General features: G+C 41.3%; 1 protein-coding gene across 1 annotated transcript; it reads right to left on the reverse strand.

Annotated features, from left to right (window-relative positions):
- Positions 1 to 20729: 20729 nt before the first annotated feature.
- KCNJ11 (potassium inwardly-rectifying channel, subfamily J, member 11) lies at positions 20730 to 22500 on the reverse strand (the record flags this gene model as incomplete). Its single annotated transcript, XM_010292548.1, has 1 exon — positions 20730 to 22500. A coding segment is annotated over one exon (1098 nt), but the record flags the coding sequence as incomplete, so codon positions are not given.
- Between the last annotated feature and the right edge of the window lie 4 nt (positions 22501 to 22504).

Here is a 22504-nt window from a genome sequence, read left to right on the forward strand (position 1 = left end):
TGGGGGTGGGGTCTAAGGGGGCAGGAAATCAGAGTGAAACATGAACTAACTCTCTACTTTCTTCCCGAGGTTGTAAAATCATTGGGAATATTAGAGATGAAGTATCAATCAGATGTGAATCATAAATTAATTTTCTCTCCAATGCATCAGTGAGAAACACAACAAGAGGATCATTTAAAGGCTATAATGGAGGAGGGAATCAAGGAAACTATTAATACTAAAGGTTGCTATGGCCAGGGGACTGAGCTGCTGAACTCTTCTCTTACAAAAAGGGAGGAGATGTCTGCCATTTTGTGTTTAGGCACGAATCGGAATCTTCTCAGAGAGGAAGCAGGGAGCTGGCCTGGATGTCAAGTTAGGTCCAGTTTTAGGTAGAAACTCTGTGCAGAAATGCTGAGAAGCAACATATGGGGAAATGAAGCCCACAGATAAAGGCCTGCCATTTCCAGCACTACCAAACCCTTTCTTCTTTGAGACCAAATAAAAATCAGATTTCTAATCCTTAATCGTGGAAAATTTGCACTTTCTAAAATCTAAACACAGCAAAGAATTGTGTGGAACAGTGAATATTTTTCATGTTTACAGAAGCCTAAGAATTTCACTGTAAGCCTTCAAAAGGAATACTGTACTTTGGCGTATTGATCTGAACCGTCCTCCTTGTTGAGATTAATTCTCTGTAGTAGTTGAATATTCAACTGGCTCTTGGGCAGTACTTTTTTCCCTGTTTCTTTCATCAGGTGCCAGCTGATCTCAAAATTTTGCATGTTATTAAGTAAGCTTTTTATGTTGATGGAAATATTGTGCAAAACAGAACAAGACTCATTGTCTTGTTCTGTACAGATTATCCTACCTCCTATGATAATACCAGATTTTTCAAAATACACCATATGCTTCAGAAGGCTCTTCTCAGACATGAATCTTTGACTTGTTAAGAGTCTCACTATTAACATTTAGTCTTTCAGCAGTTGGTGTAAGTTTATGAAGTGTCCTAAAACAGGGGTGCTACTTGATTATATTATTTTGGTATTGAGCCAGGATAGGTCCCCACTGTTGTCAGCCAGGATTTTACAAGAATAAGGTGATTTTCCTGTGGTTTTACTATTAGTTGAAAAGTTGTGTGATTGATTGTCCTTGCTTGTCATTCATTTCAGACTGAAAGTATCCTAAAGTGTAAGCCCTGTTTGGGTTTTTTTTGTTTGTTTGTTTGCTTGGGTTTTTGTGAGTTTTTAAAACATGGATTGTTCTGATTGCATAATGCTGGCTTTGAACTGATACACACAGACCTTGGCAAGCATCCTTTGCATTTTCTTCCTGTTCTGTGGCTGTTGACAGTGACATTAAAGGAGATCATTTGGGTTTTGAGCAAAGAAACAGAGGCAAGCCTCTGTTACAGAAAGGTGTTCTTTTCAGAATAAGACTTGAATATTTTAGGCAAACTCAAAAAAGACAGGAGGCAATTACTAATATTTTGTATTGACATTTATGAAGTTTCTCACTCTGAAAAATTTTGATTGATAGAAGCTAGGCATATTCCTTCCATGTTTAAGGCTGCTTTCATCAGGACTGAGCACATTCCTGTTCTCCACACAATAAATAGAACTCACTGCTGGAACAGATTAGGTTTCCTTATCTGTTTCATCTTGTTAGTTGTCATGTCACATTTCCTTCATTTATACCACTCAAACAATTGGACTTCTTTTACCTGTTTTTTTTTGTTCTCTACATAAGTGGTTAACATTTTCATTTAGTTCCCAAAACCAGTGTCTCCACTGTTTGTAATTTCCATGCAATTCTAGCATCACTTTGATTATGTCTTTGTCAAGAGACTAAAATACCTTTCAACAACTTCATCTGTCTGTTAAGAGGCCCAGACATAGTTACAGCTACATGCAGACTAACGGAGTTTCTCAGTGCACAGCCCTGGCATTGGGGTTGTAACCTGATAACAACAGGGTGACAGAGCGAGGAGGGAAACAAAGGGGGAATTAACTCAAACGTCATGGAAAAGGTGAGGGGAGATTTTTTTGTATTCTCCCCATCCTGCTTGAAAGTTTACAGAGGGCAAATGGTCCAGCCACAGATGACTGTAGAGAACCGAGGACTGAAACCTTTGCTGTGAAGGCATTTGTACCATACAAATAATTTCTTAAGGCTACATCTGCCTCCTAAGAAATATCATTATATGTAATGACGGGCTTTGTAATGTAATGCTCAAGCTTTGGTTTCAGTGCAACCTCTTACATTTTGATTGTAAAGTACTGACTCTCCCTGCTGTTGGAGATAGGCATTTTATCCCCCTTATCCCATTTTCTTTGAAACATACAGAGTTTTGTAAAGAACTGTTGCAACTTGGGTGCTGGACTCGGCTTATGCATGTCATGGTGTAGCGAGTGCCAGTGGTGACTCTGAGGAAGCCAGAGTTTTCACTTTTCGTTTCATCATGAGTTAGCATTAGCAAAAGAAGTTCCTCGTTCTGCATTCAGCTAGCCACTGAGGTGCATTCAGTATAAAACGGTGCACATCTTCCCTTCAATTGCTATCCAATACCTAAATGTTGTTCTTGTGTTAATTTAATTAATAGGCTTGCAGTTTAGCAATATATTACAGCCTTTCTGTTCATTTTTTAATAGTGGAAACACAAAGTTTTTTAAACCTTAGAATTGGTGATCAGGTTTATCTCTAACAATAATCAAGGTTTAGTGGAAGCCAGAGCCTCAGTCCTCAATAACACTTAAGTTATCAAACTCCTACTGACCACATCTTAAGTTTGTCACATAAATGTTTTTGAAACAAGAGCCCAAAAGACAACTTCACGCTCATCCACCCGATTCAAAAATCTCATATGCCTGGGTACCTGTATCACATGTCCACAAAGATAGCAAGGACCAAGTGGATGTTCTTTCAAAAGATGGTCTGTCAGGTCTGGTCTGTTGACAGACAATGTTCACCCAGCACTGTCCCTCTCATCCTCCTCTGTAGAGGAAGGAGATTGTTCTTCAGGCCCAGGCTAAAAGAGGTCTCAGTGTGTCACCAAACTGTTTGTGTGGATCAATTCTGAAGTATGGTTTAAATAAGAGTTATCTCACTGTGAGGAACATCTGCTTTAGACGTTATGCAATGTGCTGAAGTCATGCTTACACATGAAACGTTCCGTAGATCTGTTGTTTTTTAATGCGTCTGTTGTTTTCAATGCTGATGTCTTTTAATTGGGTTCTCTCTTCCATAAAAAGAGACTAAAAGTATTGGCCACTAAAAGCATGTTTCTACCATGGTACTGATTTCTCAGGAGCTTTTTTAAGTTGAAGAAAATTACTAAACTAAGCTTACAGCTAAATGAGGAAGTAGAAAGCTATAATAAAGGAAGTAGAAAGCTATCTATATACATAAGGGACTGGGATATGGGCACCAGTGCTTTCACCTGTACTCTGCTTTTCATTTAGGAGGTGATTACAAGAAAACTGAATTTAACTTCATACAGACACCAGTTCCAAGACAAAGATGCAGAAATTTGGGGTTGTACTTGGCTGGGATTGTGGTAGGAGGATGAAACGGGGTAAGATTTGGTCGATGTTGTACAAATTCATATCCTCCAGTGCAATATATATGGGGGGGGGAGCCCCCCCACTCTGTACTTTGTATAGATTAGTTTTTAACTGGATTAAACTGAAACTCGGAGCAGTGACAGATGTCTAGTGTTTTATTTTAAGCGGGTGGGAAAGAGGCAGGTTTAGATCTTGTCTATATGGCACAGCTTTGTATTTCTGCTTAGAGGCCCTTCCTGTATGCCCTTGACTTTTTGCTTTCTGGAAAGATGTGAAAAGGAATTTATAAAAAGATGTAAGTATCTTGTGTTCTTCCTTGCCACCAGCTGCCTCACTGCAATAGCTATTCACTAATTAGGTACTTGAATGCCCAATTTTCTATATTCATAAAAATACAAAACTAACAAACTAAAATGCTGCTGCAACAGCATTACAAACTCTTGAGAACATCACACACTTCCCTGACTTGTTCAAATTTAAAATGGAAACCCCAGAGAAGCACCCACAGGTTTAGTAACAGATTTTGCTATAGGCTCTTTCTCTTTGCTTACAGATTTGCCTTCAAATCCAAGTGTCAGCCGTTTCAGAATGGCTGTGGCAGCGTGTCTGCGTGTCTCTCTGGGAGATCCACAGGACATGTTGTCATACCCAGCCGCATTAGACTTTTCCATTTAATATATGGTGGCATTTTGCAAAAAAAAAGTGAAGCTCTAAGCTATGGATTGTCCTTTAGTCATTTTTGCAAAAGTAGGTCACAGATGCCAGGAGCTGTCACTAAGGTTGGCCTCAGAAGTACTTTCTTCCTTACATCCTCAAATATCTGTTACAGAAATTAAGAGGTACTTGTACCAAGGTAGTGAAATGAGAGTCCCATCTGAAAACAGCAACACTCACTGCAGTTTAGTTACCTTTCTAAAAATGATTTTTTTTTACCATAATGGGAAATAGGGAACTAATCCCTCTTGAGTCCTATTATTTACGAATCCACAGATAGCAAATATCAAAACCATCTACAGTTACCCTAATGTTTAATGCACTAAAAACTACTTGTATGCAACAGTAACACTTTTATAATTACACTATCCAATACTATGCTAAATTAACAGCCTGCATACTTGCTGTGTGGTAAAGTACAGCATCGATGAGGGAAAGTACTTTTTTTCAGAGGTACCCAAGTTTCTAAACCCGGTGTGTTTTTCAGTGGCAAATGCAGGGATAGAGCAGCACTACAAAGCTGAGCTCTCCATTCTTTGCACCTTTTCCATCAATTCAAGCAGCTGTTAGTCTGAATGAGTGCACAGCGACTGCTGTTCAGTCTCCCGTGCAAACAATTTGTATTTACTCCAATGTGCAGTTCCTTAACACATAACAGCTCACAGCTGATATCTTCTAAGAAACTGCCCATAGAGGCATTTCTGTCTTATAAAAGGTGATGGTGCATACAATACACAGAGTTTTCCCTCTCATATCCCGTTTCCCACCCTGTCCCATTAGCTTATCATTGCTAGCGATGATACTACATTGAGAAGAGGACTTCCATTTTTGAGCTCCCTACCACCAGTGAAAGTAGGATGGAGGTGCAGGCAGCCCTCCACCTCCACTGCGCATCATACCAAGCTACCCTGCTGCATGAATTCCGAGCCCACCTAGGAGGAGAGGGTAAGTTACTCAGCCATGGTGTAGAGTCCTGTGCAAACTTCTGTGTGTGGGAATTCCCACAGTCACAGAACGACATTAGATACTTCAGTAGCAACGGGTGAAGTTCCTGAGCCCACGTCCATTCTACAGGCTGTGCAGACTTTGCCAGTGCATTTAGCACCGTGGAGAAGTGATGCAACGTCTCTTGTAACACACAACGATCTTTCACATGATCAGCACATACAGTTTCATACCATCTCTTCACTAGAGGGAGCCTAAGACAAGGATTACAGAGCGCTTTTAAAACCTAATTAAGAGGCAGTGGTGGCATAATAAAATAGAATGTTGAAAACTGAATAATCCCTCAAAAGCCAAAGAACAGCTGCCACGTTTCAAAAGGGTTTGGGGTTTTTTCCCCCTTTTACAATAACGTGTTTCTTACATTATGCTTTTTCCTTTCAGAAGGCACCCTGAAAGTGCAAATGAGCACTAAGCTAATTATGCTCTTCCTGAATGCAGACACCTCTGTACCGTGCTTGGTCTCTGAGCACAGTGCACCACAACTGGATAACAACAGTATTAGAATCACTTGGTATTTAAAAACTGAAGAGACTGACCAGGAAAAGACACTGTTTACATTTATAGCTGGAAACCACAGTGCTCCTAGAGTAGGATCCTACATGTTAGACAGTGAAATAAGAAAAGGCGATACTGCACTATATCTGCCAAAAATACATCTGGAGGAAACGGGATTATACAGATGCCAACTCACTGTCACTCCTGAAGCTGCTCGGGGAACAGCTTCTTCGGAGGTAGTTGGTAAGTTGTTTTATATTAGCTTTTTTCCCTAGGAATTCTAAAGGTAAAAATTGCCTCTATAGAGCCAGCTTAGGGACACTAGTTCATTCAGTCTCTGAAGCTCCCAGGGAAGCACGATCACCAATGAATAGCCAAGCAAACTGGCAAAAATCACGCTGTTAAATATGAGAACTGGGATAAAGGAATAAGGTGTTGTCATCAAGGCATGCCTTAAGTTTTTGATCGGAGTTTCCCTGTATCTCTGGCTTACTTGTCTGCGTTCAATGTTATGCTGCTTACTACACATAAAGCTACAGCTCCTTTTCAACTACAATAATTTTATAATTCTTAGTCTAAATACACTCTTTATTTTTAGAAGGAAAGATGAAAATTAAGTGCTGTAAATGTTCACTATTTGTCTTCACCGAGCATTATAAAATTATCAAGACCTTAATAAATCACTCATTTAGACTATGAATACCATATGTATCTGTATTTTAGCTTTCTACTGTGTTTGCAATACTCGGATAAGAAAAATAACCAGACAGTCATCTGCACTGATGGGTAAATTCAGTTCAATCTACAGGTAATTACAGTATCATCAGAATAATCTTTATTAATTTATCTATTAATTATTTACAGCTCCCAAGTTGCATTTTAGTTGGCTCAGTGTCTGGATTAGCAGCTGCCTGTCTTTTCGTTGGACTGATTGCTTTCCTGTACACCAAGCACTATAAACCACGTAAGTGGTTTCAGTGTCTAAATTTCTATTTTGATTGTAGTACAATTTCTACATTGAAAATTGGTTTTGCAAATTATTTTATTCTAAGGCGAATAGGAGGGAGGGATGAGCGACCACAGCCGGCACTGGAATACTCCTTACCGCTATCGTGATCTTTAGCCACTGCTCCCAAAAGCAGTGCTCATGTGTTACTGTTCCCCTTTGCTCAAAAGCAACGTTTTCATTCGGGACGTTGGTGGCTGCCGGCTACGCGGCACCGCAGACCTGCGCTGGCTGCTTTCAGGTCGCTCCTGCGGCCGCCTGACTGCCCGCACGGCGCCAGCCTCACCGAGAGCCAGGGATCACCAGTCGGCATCGCATCCATTTGATCTCTGCCAGCTTACACATGCTTTGTCGTAGCTCATCTTTCAGTCTAGATGTTTCAGGTGTCCCTCAGGCTCCTCAGGACAAAGCCAGGGTTGCACCAGTGTTGCAACAAGTATGCACAAAGCATTTTTTAAAATTTATTATAAAAAAATCCCAACCAAACAACAAATTGCAAGACAGTACTTATGAAATAGGGAAAAAATAACACTGGGATTAGATGCAAGGTACTCACATACTGCCACAAAGGACTAACTGAAAAGATGCGGTTTGACTCGGAAAGTGGCTAATACACAACGTGTCATCGGTAGAACTTCAGAGCGGTAACTCCCAATCACTTGATGATACCGTTTCTTCATTATTAAAAAGAAACAGTGACAAACTTACGCATCTAAATAACCCTCTCTCAGACAAATTCATGTGGAAGAAACTTTGGAGGCTGGCTGGCTGTAGCTGACTCCACAGTCACATATCTGGCAAGAGTGGTGGACTAAACATTATTTAAGTAATTGCAACTCTTCAATCAAGAGAATTTAATTGCATGCTTTAAGCAATAAAGCAACTAAATATTTTTATGCACTATCACAGTATAGCATCTAAACCCTTGTAAAGTGAGGTACCAACTTGTGTTTATGAGTTAAAAAAAAAAAAGCTAACTCAAGCTTATTTTAGGCAGCTGTTTGCACAGTGTAAATGCAGCTCACTTCTCACATAGCTTCTCCTCGACGCACAGCTCTCCAGCGCTGCAAGGAGAAGCCAACCACGTACCAATCCAAGCCCCTCCTGACAGCATGCATACTGCTGGCTGTATGTAGCTCATGCAGGAGGAAGAGAACTACTAGTGTTCATTTCTTTTTCTTGCTCTTTTTAATTTAATGTGCATCTAGAAACAAATGTGTCCCTTTGTTCCTTACAGTTCCTTACAAGATACTAGCACTCATGGTTTGCGTAGAAATGAAGCATTAGGAAGAAGCTGTTTTGAACGAGCAGGTTGTGGGCTTTCATCCCAAAGCATTAATACTGAACTTTTGATCTGAAGGATTCATAAGAGAGAAAGGTATAAATTTGCTCCTGGAGTCACGTCCAGTGCAACACGCGATGTAATGCTGAAAGAGAAGAGAAAGCAGTTCTGCTAAAGGACCAGGAGGATCTGAAAGCTTTTCTGTTTCAGGGGCGCATAGAAGAGAAAGGCACTTACATGGCTCCACGCACTGTTCACGTTTCTCCAAATGTACGCGAGCATGACAGGGCAGAGCTTTCCATCGAAATCATTCGTGACACTCTTCAGCGGCATCCTCTTGAGTGGACGATGCCACTGACTGTCATAGGTAAGAAACTGCTTTTCCAGGCAGTGAGGGTATGGTTTAATTTCTGGAAGACAGTAGCTGTCTGGCTTTAGGATTGGTAGGGCTACAATTGGTATTAAAACAGATAATTTTTCAAAGCAAGCGTCCACTTCAGGACTCCCAAATGTTCATCTCACTGTTACAAGGATGAGCGTTCTTTGTCTCCAGAGCTGTGACCATCGTTTCTTCTAACCCAGGCACCCTCACATGAATGCACAGTTACTCCTGTGGGCCAACACAGAATTGCTCTTAGTAATACTATATATTTTCTGCAAATAGCTGTCTTAATCACTCTGCTCAGTTCTCCAACAGCTGGTCATTTCCCTTACAGGCCCTCAAGAACTATGAGGATGCAAAGCATTTCCCTAGATCTTATTTAAGATGTCTGGAAACCATTTCCCCAGAGAAGGCATGTTCTGTTCACAAAAGGCATGTTGCGTTCACAGAAGGCAGCTTAATCTTTTTTAAACAGTTGTTGGTCACAGCCACCAGATCTCTCTAACCGGGAAAGCAAATACCCTTCAAGAACCTCCTTGGTTTTTCTTCAGAGGAATTTCACAGCTGCATAGGGTGCAACTGTGAAACCCATCCTTCCCCGACCCTTTTCTTTCTGCCTATGTTATGGGCTTCCAGCACGGGTTTCTCTGGGGCTCATGGTGCTCAGCATCTGGGGGAGGGAAGAACCCCCAGTCAGCACCTTGCAGTGCTGTATCACATATTGATAAAATTTAAAGAAATCCGGTGATTTGCTTTTTAGCTGTAGCAGCGCTGGATGCAGTGCAATGTTTAACAGACGTACCAACTGCTGTCAAGTCTCTCACTTTAACTTGCAGAGCCTTCTTTCCTGAAGGAACTGAACTCTTTAGGTATAAAGATGATGAGTAGTGCTCAGAAGGATCCTTCACAGACGCTGAACAAAAGTGGGTTTTGCTGGTGGAGACAAAAATGTATTGCAAAGAAAACTAAATTCCATTTAGTTAATTAATTCCATTTACACGACCACGTGGTGCAGTTCACTGCTGAAGTCACACGTTCAAACAGTACTACAAGGAACTCCTATTTTCGCAGTTTACAAAGTGACTTCTTTGGGCAGTATGTTTATGCTTTCCTCTTCGGTCCACTTGAAAAACACCTGCAGAGGACGTGTTGTCTTTAAACCTGTGTTAGCTCTGCCATGCGTCAGACTCGCTCAGAGTGAGATCAGTGCAGCTGTGTCCTGGTTGTCCAGTTTTATACACTTAGAGACGCCAGAAGTGGTTTTGAGAGGGCTGAGTCTAAGGAGAAACAACAGTGCTGCTCCTGATAAGGTTTCACAGGCTTTGTCACAAACTATCCTAATAAAGTATTGAAAAGAAAAAAAAGATCTGATTGTTTTGTCCCAATGCAAGGCACCTACGTAGCACTGTGCTTGCAAACCAACGCGTGCAAAAGAAAGATGTTCCAGATACAGATCTAAACCTGGGAGTCTAGATTCAGCTTGAGAAACAGAGCTAGCCTGAGGATTTCAGAGTGTCCACAGCATCTGTATTCCTGCCTACCCAACTGGAAATCAGGGAGCTTAATCCCTTGAGCAGACTTGATGGTCTCTATCCACAAGAGAGTTTCAAGAAACTCTTACCAAGAAAATAAATAAATAAATAAATAAATAAAATTGAAAAAATAGCTCTTGGAGGTTGTGAAGTATTTTCCTGAGGAGATTTTTTTTTAATAGGATGGCAGTGATGATTTACAAGAAAGTAAATAGATTGTTTCTCCTGCAGCAGGGAAAGCACTTGTACTCCGTAATTCACCACCTTTTAAATTGCGCTGGCATAGCTGTTTCGGGGACCACCAGGAGGACTAGCAAGGGGAAACTGGGAAAGTTTAATAAGCCAGGGAAAATATAGTAAAATATATAACTATACGTTACATTTGTTACAGAAGCCCCGTAGCTGGACTAGTACTAAAATATTATAAATAAGTACCTTTTCATATCCAGAGGACTAGACATTTGATGTGTTTAAGCTGTCAAAAGAAAGTTAGTTCTCGTACTTATTGCATTCCTCAGTGAGACTGGATCCCTCTTGCTTCCTGTATAAGTAACCAAATATATAAATACCAAGGCTATAAAGAGCTAAATAATCAAGTTATTTGAGCTCCTTTTCACGCCTTTATCTGCTTATCGAGCATTAGCAAATGCCATAACATCTCTCTGTGTCTGCATATGCATAGAGTAAGTGATTTCTGCCCTGAAGGTCCAGTGGTTACTGGGGGAGGATATAATCAAGGGTAGCATCAGACAGGAGCCACCAGACAACTCGGGTGACGGCTTCTAGCTCCAGTCTGTGCTTCAGATAACACCTGCAGCTTTCATGTTTGTAAAAAAAAAAAAGAAAAAGAAAAAAGTTGCTTTCAAAGTAATGTACAAAGCCTGGAGAAACCCATCACAAAACAGGTATTTCTAAGGCTTCCAGGTATATATAATACATCTACATGTCCTTTCATTTTAAGGGCAGTACAGAGCACTATTTGATGTAACTTGAGGCGGGGGGAGGGAAAAATCTTCTTTCAGGAGTACAGAGTCATTTGGGACAGGAAGGTGTAGCTTCAGAGTCACTGTGCAAGCATGATTCACCCCCAGGAGACCCTGGCTGTAGCTTGCTATTGAGTTTGTCCACTCGTTTCTCCAGGAAATATATTCACTTGACATGTCATTTTTGCTACTGACACTCTCTACAAAAGTTCCAATAAATTAGTATAAACTAAAGGTTAAATTTAAGCTTGTATTTTTGCTTTCCTTGAACTGTTTTATTTCAAACAAGTGAGGAATGTTATACTCCCCACTATGAAATTTGCTAAAAGAAAGTGGCTGGTAAAAAAATAAAAGCCAAAACCTGAGGTTCTGTTAGCTTTAACCCATCCATTCCGCCACCAGTTTTCTGTCCAGGAGATAATCCATCTGACAGGAACAATTTCACTTTCCCTCTCCACCACAAGATATAATTTCATATTTACTCTGCTGTAAAATTCTAGTGGCAAGAAAGCAATATGTGTATTTTAGATTTCATACATGAGAAGTCTTAGCATCAAACCCTTGTCTGGGTTTTACTTCTCAACTCATTTGACATCAAACTATAGATCTTCCTCTGATTTTGTAGTAAAGTAACAGAATATTTTAGTTGGTGGAAGTGATGGTAAATGGGCTGAAAAGAGCCTATTCAAGACAAGTGCTTAATTGCCATCAGGTTGATAGGACTCACACTTTGGTCTTATTTCTGCTGCCAGAAAAAAAAAAAAACCACCAACCACAAAAAAACCCACCGACCCACACCCTTTAACAAAGGGCAAACTTTCTCTCTTTTAATATATGCAGCATGACACACTGCGTATGTATGTACATAAGTGCGTATCTTACTGAGGCCAGGTACTGAGGACTCAAAGAACAGCAGGCATATACTTTTTTCCTGTTGCAATTCTTTCTTCTGTAATAAATCACTCTTGGCTTAGTGTCCCAGGAGCATTTTACTGCAGCAGCTTTTTAATGGAAGACTTTTTCTCTTGCTTTAGCAAAGTTTCCTCTTGTCTCTGAGATAAGAGTCTTACTGATTCTGGTTTGTGTAGGAATTTCTGTCTTGAACTTCCCATGTTGTACCTGATGACACCAAGAGTTCTATGTATCTATCAGAGCCACAAAGACCAGAGTTACCTGAAGCCAAGCAAGTCATAAAAACTAATATTGGAGAAAATGAACTATATTTTTATAGGAGCAAAGTACAGTTCTCTCCAATGGCATCTGACAGTATTAAAATATTAAGATGTGAGGTTTTTCATCCAGCAACTTCACACTGTGTAGGACAAGCCTTCCAACTCAAGCTTGCAGGTAAACTGGACTGTTTTATCATTGTTTGTTATCTCCTAGAAGTTAGTTTAAATTTGGATGCTAGTTTGCAAATACTCAAGCTTCTTTCAATGTGGCTGGATAATGGGATAAGACACCCCACAAAGTTATTAGAGGTATTGGAGTCTTACCTAAAGGAGATTATATCTTTAAGGAAGTATTTCTCTATATCAAAATAATGTGGAAATTCTCAAATTTTCCATCCCACAGTTATGCACCGAATGAGCTGTAGCTACACCGTAAACTCTAAAAATGAACTAACAGAACTTTTCCGTTATAACTCACTAAGGGTCAAATCAAACCTCTGAACTAATGCTGATTAGTACTTTTTCTATTTAAACTATTTCAGAAAAATGAATGAAACATGAGTACCAGCACATCATTTTAGTCAGGCATTCTCTGCACTGCATCCTTTTTTTTTTTTTAAGTCAGTAGAGAGAAATCTATTGGATTTAGCACACTTTGGAGTAGTTTCCCTGAGAGTCAACGTGAAAACCAGCGATGACTGAATATTGAGTAATGAGAACATATTACTAGAACTTTGCGGACTGGTGTATATTCAGCAATACCTTTTAATACAAGATTGTGGATTTTTCTATGGGTACATTAACTCCCCTTATGATAGGTGAGTATAAGATCATTACTACTGTAAATAATTGTATTTCTTCCTACTTTGTAGAAGAATCTAAGAGGGCTCCTAATAAACTGTCTCTGACTGCAAATCAGAGCCACAGAGAACCCTTAAATTGTTAGTTTTAAAGCAGAACAAAACCATAAAGGCCATTCTGATATCATTCCTGAGCATGAGTGTCACCTCACCAGGCAAGCGTTACTGGAAGGTATGGCGAGTAGCTGCACGCCCCTGTTTCTCCTGCAGGACTCTCGGTTTGGGATCGGCATGTGCGTGTAGAAGGGAAGAAATAGGCAGGATGTATATCGCCCGTCACCACAACAGAAGTTGTCCCCAAGTTAATACTAGTAGTTGTTAAGCAAAGACCTTTTTTGCTATGGAAGTCACCTGAAGGAGGCAGTAAGGGACTGCTGGCAGCCCAGACAGAGGTTCACAGAGATACAGAGAAGGTTTTTGAACACAGGATATTTTCACATTGGGCCTTCTCAAGGCCAAGTCCAAACAAGGGGAATAAGCAGGCAGGGAGTCTTATATTTATACTAGTCTCTTCAGGTAGTTATTTAACGTTATGGGACATTAGTGAAATGGGAAAGTTACAGTTTTAATAGAAGAACACAAACCACTCAGCCAACATGACACATTTATGGAGTGGCTTTGGTGCCAAGACCTTTATCCTCTTCTCTCTGAAAAAATAAAATCAAAGATTCTGGTCCATCTAGCCAAGAAGCAGTTACGACTTTGAAGATTACTGCACATCCATTACTGTACATCCAAAGGCTGAGTGGATGTGACACTTCAACACTATGGATCAGGAAGGAAGGGAAACAGGGTAGTTAACCGGGTTTAAGGGACTATTCCCAGTTGGGGAATAAGTAGAAAATAAGGACTATGAGGATGGAACTGGTTTCATCTCCTATGTACCTTGCAAAACAGAAAAGCAGATCTAAGACTGTAGGATCATATGTGAGGTTTCTACTGAAGATGAAACTTTTGAGGAAACCTGCATTTTAAAATGTGATTGAGCTCCACTTAACAAAGGGAACAGACTCTCTTCAGTGAGGAGAGGTCTGCACGTAACAGTAGAAACACTTGTGATACCGTTGAAATATCTTGAATGGTAGTACTGTAATTTAAGAGTTCTGACTATGGGTCACAGGACTATGGAATGTTGTGAAACTTCCCCCCCGGCCTTAAACAGATGTTGTTCAGGAATACAACAGAAGTTACATACTTTTCAGGTTATGTATGGTAATGAACAAAATAAGTAGGAAAAAAAATTCAAATAAAGGAGTAACAACTTTGCCACAACTAAAAAAAGGAAACACCAAAGAACAACCTTTCAAACTGAATGATCAAATACCACTATGAAATGCAGCCATTTAGTAAAGCAGATAGATCCTAGTTGTAAAGATCTCAGCTGTGGATGTCCAGACAGCACTTGATAGAAGAAAATATGTGAGAAAATGTTGGGTACTTCCTATAGAGATATTTCTAAAGATAGATACTGCCTTTAGAAAAATACCTTAATTCTAGATAAATTCTCAGTAAGCATGAGCCTTCTTCAATGGCTGGTGAAACCAGCCATTAGTTCTTTCAAATCAAGCCACCCTTGTGGCTTTGTGTATTCAGTGATCAGCACACCCACAGAGTGCTAGTCATCTTCTAAAACATCCCTGGGGATGGCTACATACAGTAGCTTCTTTACTCTCAGGGTCAAAATTTACCATCATTTTACAAAAGGAAGCTGCTCTCTGGGCACTCTACTCCAACAAAATCCATACATTTTGCAAGAGGAGCACTCCAATCTTTCCGCTCATCTCACTACTCTTCTTCTCCACCCATCCCATGTAAGAAGTATTATCTTGCTAACTTTTTTTCTCAAGTTTTAAAGCTAAAGTAGAGCTAACAACACTTGAAAAATGCATCTGAGAAAAGGCAGGGCGTGGAAAATACTGTCCACATTACTTGTACACACTGACCAGAAGGCAGCAAGAATTTAAAATCATTTAGGTTGGAAAAGGCCCTTAAGATCATCAAGTCCAACTGTTAACGTAGCACTGCCAAGTCCACCACCAAAACGTGTTCCTAAGCACCACATCTACGCATCTTTTAAATACCTCTAGGGACAGTGGCTCAATCGCTTCCCTGGGCAGCCTGTTCCAGTGCCTGATAACGCTTTCAGTGAAGACATTTCTCCTGATATCCAATTTGAACCTCCTCTGGCACAACTTGAGGCCCTTTCCTCTCATCCTATTACTTGTTACTTGCAAGAAGAGTTCGACATCCACCTTCTACGACCTCCTTTCAGGTACTTGACAAAGAGGACAAGCTGATCTCAGACCATGACATAAACATTCAAGTACCCCAGCATATAGGATTATACATTACACAAAAAGGCCATATTCTCTCATGCTAGGAAAAAAGGAAATAAAACAAGATTTTATTTTTTTTTTTTTTTTTTTTTTTACTTACAAGGCAGAGGAAGAAGTTCCCAGGAGGTGCTAAACCAGGAGACTTAACATAAAACATGGGGAACAGCATCACTGTTGTAGCAAAGGCACCATCAGGGACTATTTGGGTCAGCTGTCCACCCCATTAACCTAATAATGCCCAACCCTAAGAGGGAAATCCTGGTGCTAATGAATTCCCTGGTAAGCTCTCTTGGATTTAAAGGCCCAGGATTTAAAATGTGGGCTCGATTTGAAGCTCACTGAAGTCAAGGGTTCTTGTTCCTGGCATTGATGCTAACTGTCAATCTCTGTGCCTCATCTCCGCTCAGGAATAACACTATTATGACTATAACACCACCAATGCTATTTATACACTGTGCATACCCTCTCTCGGGCAGAGAAAACATAAACGCAAAACAACGAGCAGGTATTTGCCACTTAAAATAGCAAATGTACAAGGAACAGCCAGGGAAGGCAAAGGGTGGCTGCCACCTCCTGCCGTAGCACATGGCAGCCCTACTCCCGGCTCAGGGCCTCGCCACCCTCAAGGCAGCAGGGGCAGATGGACAAGATGGGGTGCTCGATGCCTCCTGCCAGGGCAGGCCCCAGCTTTCCTGAGGGGAGGAAAGAGGAGACGTGTTCCTCTGCGAGGCCGCCATCATGAGGCCTCTGGGCGCCCTCCAGTTCAGGCAGGATTGATAATTTAAGGGTGCTCAGCTTTGCAGTAAGGGAGCAGGTTGGGAAACCTGTCGTAGAGATGCCATCTGCATTTAAATTCAGTAAGTCAGGCACAAAGGTTGACAGGGGCAAGTGGTGAAGAGGGGCTGCAGGTTTTGATTTTTGAAAATTACTTTTAAACTGAGTCATTCCCCTGTGATGATTCTTTGAAGTCACATTATGTATTAAAATAGGGTCGTAAGGCAGAAAAACATACAGCGAACCGTCCTCTGTAGGAACCCAGCACTGCTAAGAGCAGGGTGGAGGCAGCGGTATCTGCAGCCTCTCAAGAATGTCTTCTGCTCTTTTAATAGTTCTCCTTGGTGGGGGGGTGGAGGTTTGTATCACGTATCTTTCTCCTGTTGCCGAATCAAAAATAGTACACTGAGTCATTTGTTACAGGCAGTTAGAACACGTGTCCCACCTCCTGCTCTGGTCCAGCTTACCCAAGGCCTCCTTCACACAAGGTCTTCTCACCTCAAACAGCAGCTCTGCTTGAGGAAGGTGTGCAGCACTGATTAAATCCTTCTTTCTGCTGCAGCACACGCTTTCAGGCGGTTGGCAGATTATGTCCTTTGATCCAAAAATCCACTGAAATGGGTGGGAATTTTTCTAATGCCTTCCAGGGCAGTTGAGGTTTGAGGTAGCCACCTTGGAATGGGGCAGCTGGCCCTGGATGAATGCAAGGCCACACAGGAACATGCACTGCAAAGAACATTGATCCTGCCCATTTTTAGTGGCAATACCAGTATGACTTTGAGCATGAGGGGGGAGAAAGGTGTAGTAACCAGGGAGCCTAAAATGCAGTGATTTTGAACTTACCTCTCTTTTCCCTCAATCCAAACCCGAAGAGCTAAATCACTTTCCCTTCCACAGGGACCTGCAAAATGAACAACTGGGAATAATCTATGGTAGTTTATGAATACCCAGTTCCTAGGAATATATATTTCCACTCTTTGTACAAGGAATTGTTGTGAAAATTGCAAGCTTGGCAATTTGTGTTTCTACTATCTATTTTATTTCGCAAAGCACTCTTATGCTTCATCCCAAATCAAAACAATTTGTGCTAGCAGACCTACATTAATTACCTTTAGGCGTAACTGATGTAGAAGAAGAGAGGAAGTGGAAGGAAAACATGAAGAAACAAATTCAGTTTTCAAAGAACTATTAATTATTCATTAGATTGATATTATTCACTATTAATAAATAACTAATCACAAGAATCAGTTGCCACAAAGTCCTCCTAACACTGCTTCCAGCAGGGCTCTGTTGTGACTTGTACCTTGCTCAACACGCAGCAATATTTACCTACTGGGTTGAGCAATGCTGTGGTCATGCCCAACCTGCAGTCTTGCCTTACAGGGCAGACTGAATTTTGACATTGACCCCATTGCTCATCTAGGCTAGCATCTGAGCCCTGGCCTGTTAAAGACTTTGATACCAGCCTCTCATATCTGCTTTTTAGGTCTCTGATCGCTCATCTCAGCATTGTCACTCCTTTGCTGGTGTGAAGGGCTTCAAAAGAAAATAGTTCATTACTTCTTGACATTGTCTTCCCATTGTGTCACCTGTGGGTTTTAAAGGTATTTATTTTGTGTCCCTGACCTTCTTTTGCCCTCCTATGCAGCCTCTTGAGTTCATTGCTGTTTTTTATGTATTTTATAGGGACATGGTCCTACTGAAGTACACTGCTATAATACTGTCCTGTGCCTTGGGGGATAAAGAGACAAAGTCAGACCTTGCTATACTCTAATTTGGTATACATATGTCACCTGATTTCGTTAGGAAATGCAACATAAAACTGATAGGACCAATGGTTATGTTCTCTCCAATAGCCACTGCAAGTATTTTAAAATGATGGCATAGAAAATAAGTGTTCTGCAGTCTCTGTTTCTAATAAGCTCTGTGATCCTCTGTCCATCCAGACAAACTCCAACTCAAATGCACTAAACAGTGTGAACTATGAGTATAAACTGATAATGGTCTCTGGACTCTGAAGCACATGAAAGGCAATTCCCATGGACACAGCTGGTTCCACCACACGCTAACCTCAGCAAAGGGTTGCTACAAAACCTATAGTTTCCCGCTTCTTGTGTCCACATCCTCTCCTCGATCAGGGCTAGCCCCGAGCATGTAGCCCCCAGCTTCCCTCACGCTGGTTTCTGTGCAGAGGACATGTGGAGAGGTAGCGGTGGCGGGAGCCACAGCACACTCACCCCAACTGCTTGGCAGGACCCCAACTGCGATACCGCCTACCAAAAAGCAGACACAGGCTGAGAGAGAAAGTTCAAAAGCCCACTCACTTTGGACTTCAACTATGGAAAACGCAGTGTTTGCTCATTGCTAAGAATGAGGACTTTTCTACATCAAATGATAGCACTGACACCTTCTTCAGAACCTTCCTACGGAGAGCGGGGGCGGTCAGCGTAAGTACAACTCTAAGAACAACTTCAGATATTTGTGTTCCCAAACACTTCGTAAATGACAAAATGAAAGGATCCTCACAAAGAAGTAATATCCTTAGTACAAAATAAATACACTTATTCTTCCTTGCTCTGCCCCTGAAATGCTTCTGAATATTTTAAATGGTGAAAGAACAGAAGAATTTAAAATTACAAGTGTCCTGAGATTCAAAATCACCAACATTGTGATTGAAATAATTCAATATGGTGATTTTAACAGTACAAATCCTGCCTTCCTCATAATATCATGATGCCTATTAGGCAGATTCTTGTAAAAGAAGTGACATGAAAGGAGGTCGTGAAAGCAGCCCAGCCAATGCAAGCTGTTTCCTCCCATCTTTCCCCTCCCATCTCACACTGAACAAAGAGAATTTTCTACCTCTCTGTAGCACAGATTTCCCTGAGGGAAAAAGAGGCTCGCATCCGTTCCTGAAAATAGTTGCATGGCAGTGCTGCTGAAATTACTTCACATTTAGGTCAAATCCTGACAAGAGCTTTAAAATGCTACCAGAGCTGAAGAGGTTTGATGTGAGAATCTTATGGTGTATCTTACACATTGAAATAAGGCACTAAGGAGTCTAAGGAGAAGTCAACAATTTCAAGTCACAAATATTATCTAACTATAATATTTTATCTATGACTCCTGTAAGAGTAGAGCAGTAGTATTGTGACAGTTGAAAAGAACAATGAACAAGGAACAAAGGTGTCTAGGAGATGCAAATAGCTGTACCGTAAGCGCCCCTCTGATGGGCAACGGAACAGAGGCAGTAAAGGGGAAAGCTGGAAAATAGTGACAATTAGACTCAGTCTTACAGAAGAAATTTAATAATCAAAGGCATTTAATCATTCCCTATTTTAAAAAATAGGATCTTTTATGACTACAAATGTAAAACATGCCTTTCCAGATTTTCTTTGCTGACTACCTGTTAATGCTAGTTTGACTGTCTTTTCATTGTGAAACACACACCACATTTTTAGAGCTGTTCACAGAATAGTATTGGTGTATTGGGAATTTGGAAACTGAACAGGCATTTATTCTCTTAACTGTCAGTCTGATAATGCTGATACAGGTCTTCATAAAACAGAAATACATAACTGCTATTTTGTAATTTTAAAACAACCTTTGATTTTACCCAAATATTTTTTTCCTTTTATTATAGATGCCTGAAAATATTCCATAGTCAATACGGAAGTTTTGTCACAATTTTGAGTGAGTTTGTCATATTGTTACACTGAAAAGGCATCAAAAATTTGTCATATTATTGCCAGCACAAACCATTTCAGTTGTCTGTTGTGAACGGTGTAACACACAAGAACTCGATACTAGAAGCTCTTTGAATAATTAAGTTTGAAAGTAATTTGGTGCCTCTCTGCACAGCTTGTGTAACCAGGTGTTGGATCAGTTCTATAATGCTTATTTAGGCTTTATTTGGACAATATTATCTTTTTTTACCTGAGCAGCAGTTTGCCCTGTTAATAGCACACTGTAGTTAATACGGCTGCTATCTCCTAATAACCCTGCATAGAAATAAAATTGCTGCTTTTACTGATATCCCCAGACAGAGGATTTGCAGGTGTGTGCTAAGGGCAATTGTTCCTATTGTCACCGTGGAACTGAGAGGGGTGAACATGGCTCCTTCGTGTTTGCCGGTAAATGCCAGATCTTGAATTCAGCTAAAAACCAAGGCAGGTATCGGCTGGGTAGGGAGGTCAGGATGTAAATGGAAAGGGAATCATTTCCTCAGGAGGAGTATGTTTTGTGACACAGCATCCCAGAACTGACCACGCTGTCTTACACATCCCTCCTTTCCCTAAGCACAAACCCCTCTGCTTCTTTTACAAACGGGAAAGGAGTGAAAGGTTTTGCCTACTGCATGCAGATATAATTTCAGCATTTAGCATTGCCCTTTAATTTGTCTAAATCTATTTATATTCCCTGATTATCTAACAGAATTCACTCTGACCCAAGGGAGAGATTAATTTTTTTACTGGGTATCCTATTGCCATGTGGCTCTGTGGGTGGGGGGAATGTTGCTTCTCTTCACTTGGACAATTATAATACACAATTTTTCCTATTTATAATTAATTTCAGTTGTATACTGTCTGCTACTCTTTTTAAAGGCAAAGCATTGCTTACTGTCAGAAATGTACAGTCCAAAAAGGTATTCCTGTATGTTTTATTTCGGAAGTGTAAAAGGTTTCAAAATAAACAGAAGTAAATGTTCAAATACATTTCATATTGCATGGGGTAGGAGTGGCTCCATACAATACAATATGGATGAAGCAAACCTGGCAGTTAATTTCATTGAGACATAGAGTATAATACATAGACACTTCCAGATCTGGTCTTGTCTCACACATAATATTGCCTGACCTTTTTGTTATAATTTAAATCCAGCCTACTTTATTAATTATTGATATTTTGCTATATTGATTGTTCAAGTTAGAAAAAAAACAGTTAAAAACTACTGACTTTAGGACACTGCAAGACCCTCAGTACTGCAATCTCTGAAGATAAATATACATTTATTTTTTGAGAAAATATGTCATTACCTGCAGATTAAACAATGCAAAATGATCGTGCAATTAAACAGGACAGTCGGAATTGAAATTTAAAGCTGCAGACCATGATTTTCCTACTCCCAGTGCTGCCTGAAATCTCTCACACCTTTAAAAAAATATAATTGGTTTTAGATTTATCCCACAATAAATAACACCAGAACATACCTTGTGCTACCAACCTGAATTTAAAAAAAGTAAGAGGCCACCTCAGTGTTTTGAGTTTATGAGATGTTTCAGACACAATGCCCTAACAGAGTTTCCCAGTCTAAAGGCATCAGGAAGGCTCATCGCTTATGGTAAACTTGGGCTTTAGCTTGACAGACCTCTTCCTTATTGTGCCTTTAGGGGACAATGGCATGCTGTCCATAATGCTCTTGTCCTCCTCCAGCTGCCTAGCAGTGCATGAAGGGGTGGGCACTTTCACCGTGTTGCCAAATTTAGAGTAGTCCACAGAGTATCTCCCATCTTCCTCTGCCACGATGGGCACAAACCTTTGGCCCCAGAGGATTTCATCCGCCAGGTAGGAGGTTCTGGCTTGAGTGGTGATGCCGGTGGTCTCCACTACCCCTTCCAAGATGACAATGATCTCCAGGTCCTCATGGTGGTGAAGGTTTAGGGGGGAGATGTCGTAGAGGGGGCTGTTCTTGTCTATCACGTGGTAGATGATGAGCGGGGAGACAAGGAAGATGCTGTTGCCCCCCACTGGGTTCTCCATCTGGATGTCAATCTGGTTGAGGGGCACCACCTCCCCCTCCAGGCTGGCAGTCTTCTTCACCACCTGCATGCGGATGGTGGCGCTGATGATCATGCTCTTCCGGAGGTCACCCACCCGCAGCATGAAGCAGAGCTTGCCCTCTCGCAGGGCTATGACCGCGTGCTTGCTGAAGATGAGGGTCTCGGCCCGGCGGTGGGCCTGCGAGGTCTTCATGAAGATGCAGCCCAGCATGATGGCATTGATCACCAGCCCCACGATGTTCTGCACAATCAGCACCAGGATGGCGGCTGGGCACTCCTCTGTCACCATGCGTCCCCCAAAGCCAATTGTCACCTGCACCTCGATGGAGAAGAGGAAGGCAGAGGTGAAGGAGTGGATGCTGGTCACGCAGGGCACAAAGCCAGCTGGGGCCCCCACTGCCCCATCTCCGGGGTCACGCTGCAGCCGGGTGCTGTGGTCCAGGTCTCCATGGGCGAAGGCGATGAGCCACCAGACCATGCCGAAGAGTAGCCAGCTGCAGAGGAAGGACATGGTGAAGATGAGCAGTGTGTGGGGCCACTTGAGGTCCACCAGGGTGGTGAAAACGTCCTGGAGGAAGCGTCCCTGCTCCCGGATGTTTTTATGGGCCACGTTGCAGGCACCGTTCTTGCCCACAAAACGC

The sequence above is a fragment of the Phaethon lepturus genome, unplaced genomic scaffold (genome assembly GCF_000687285.1).
Source record: "Phaethon lepturus isolate BGI_N335 unplaced genomic scaffold, ASM68728v1 scaffold4918, whole genome shotgun sequence".
Classification (NCBI taxonomy): Eukaryota; Metazoa; Chordata; class Aves; order Phaethontiformes; family Phaethontidae; genus Phaethon; species Phaethon lepturus.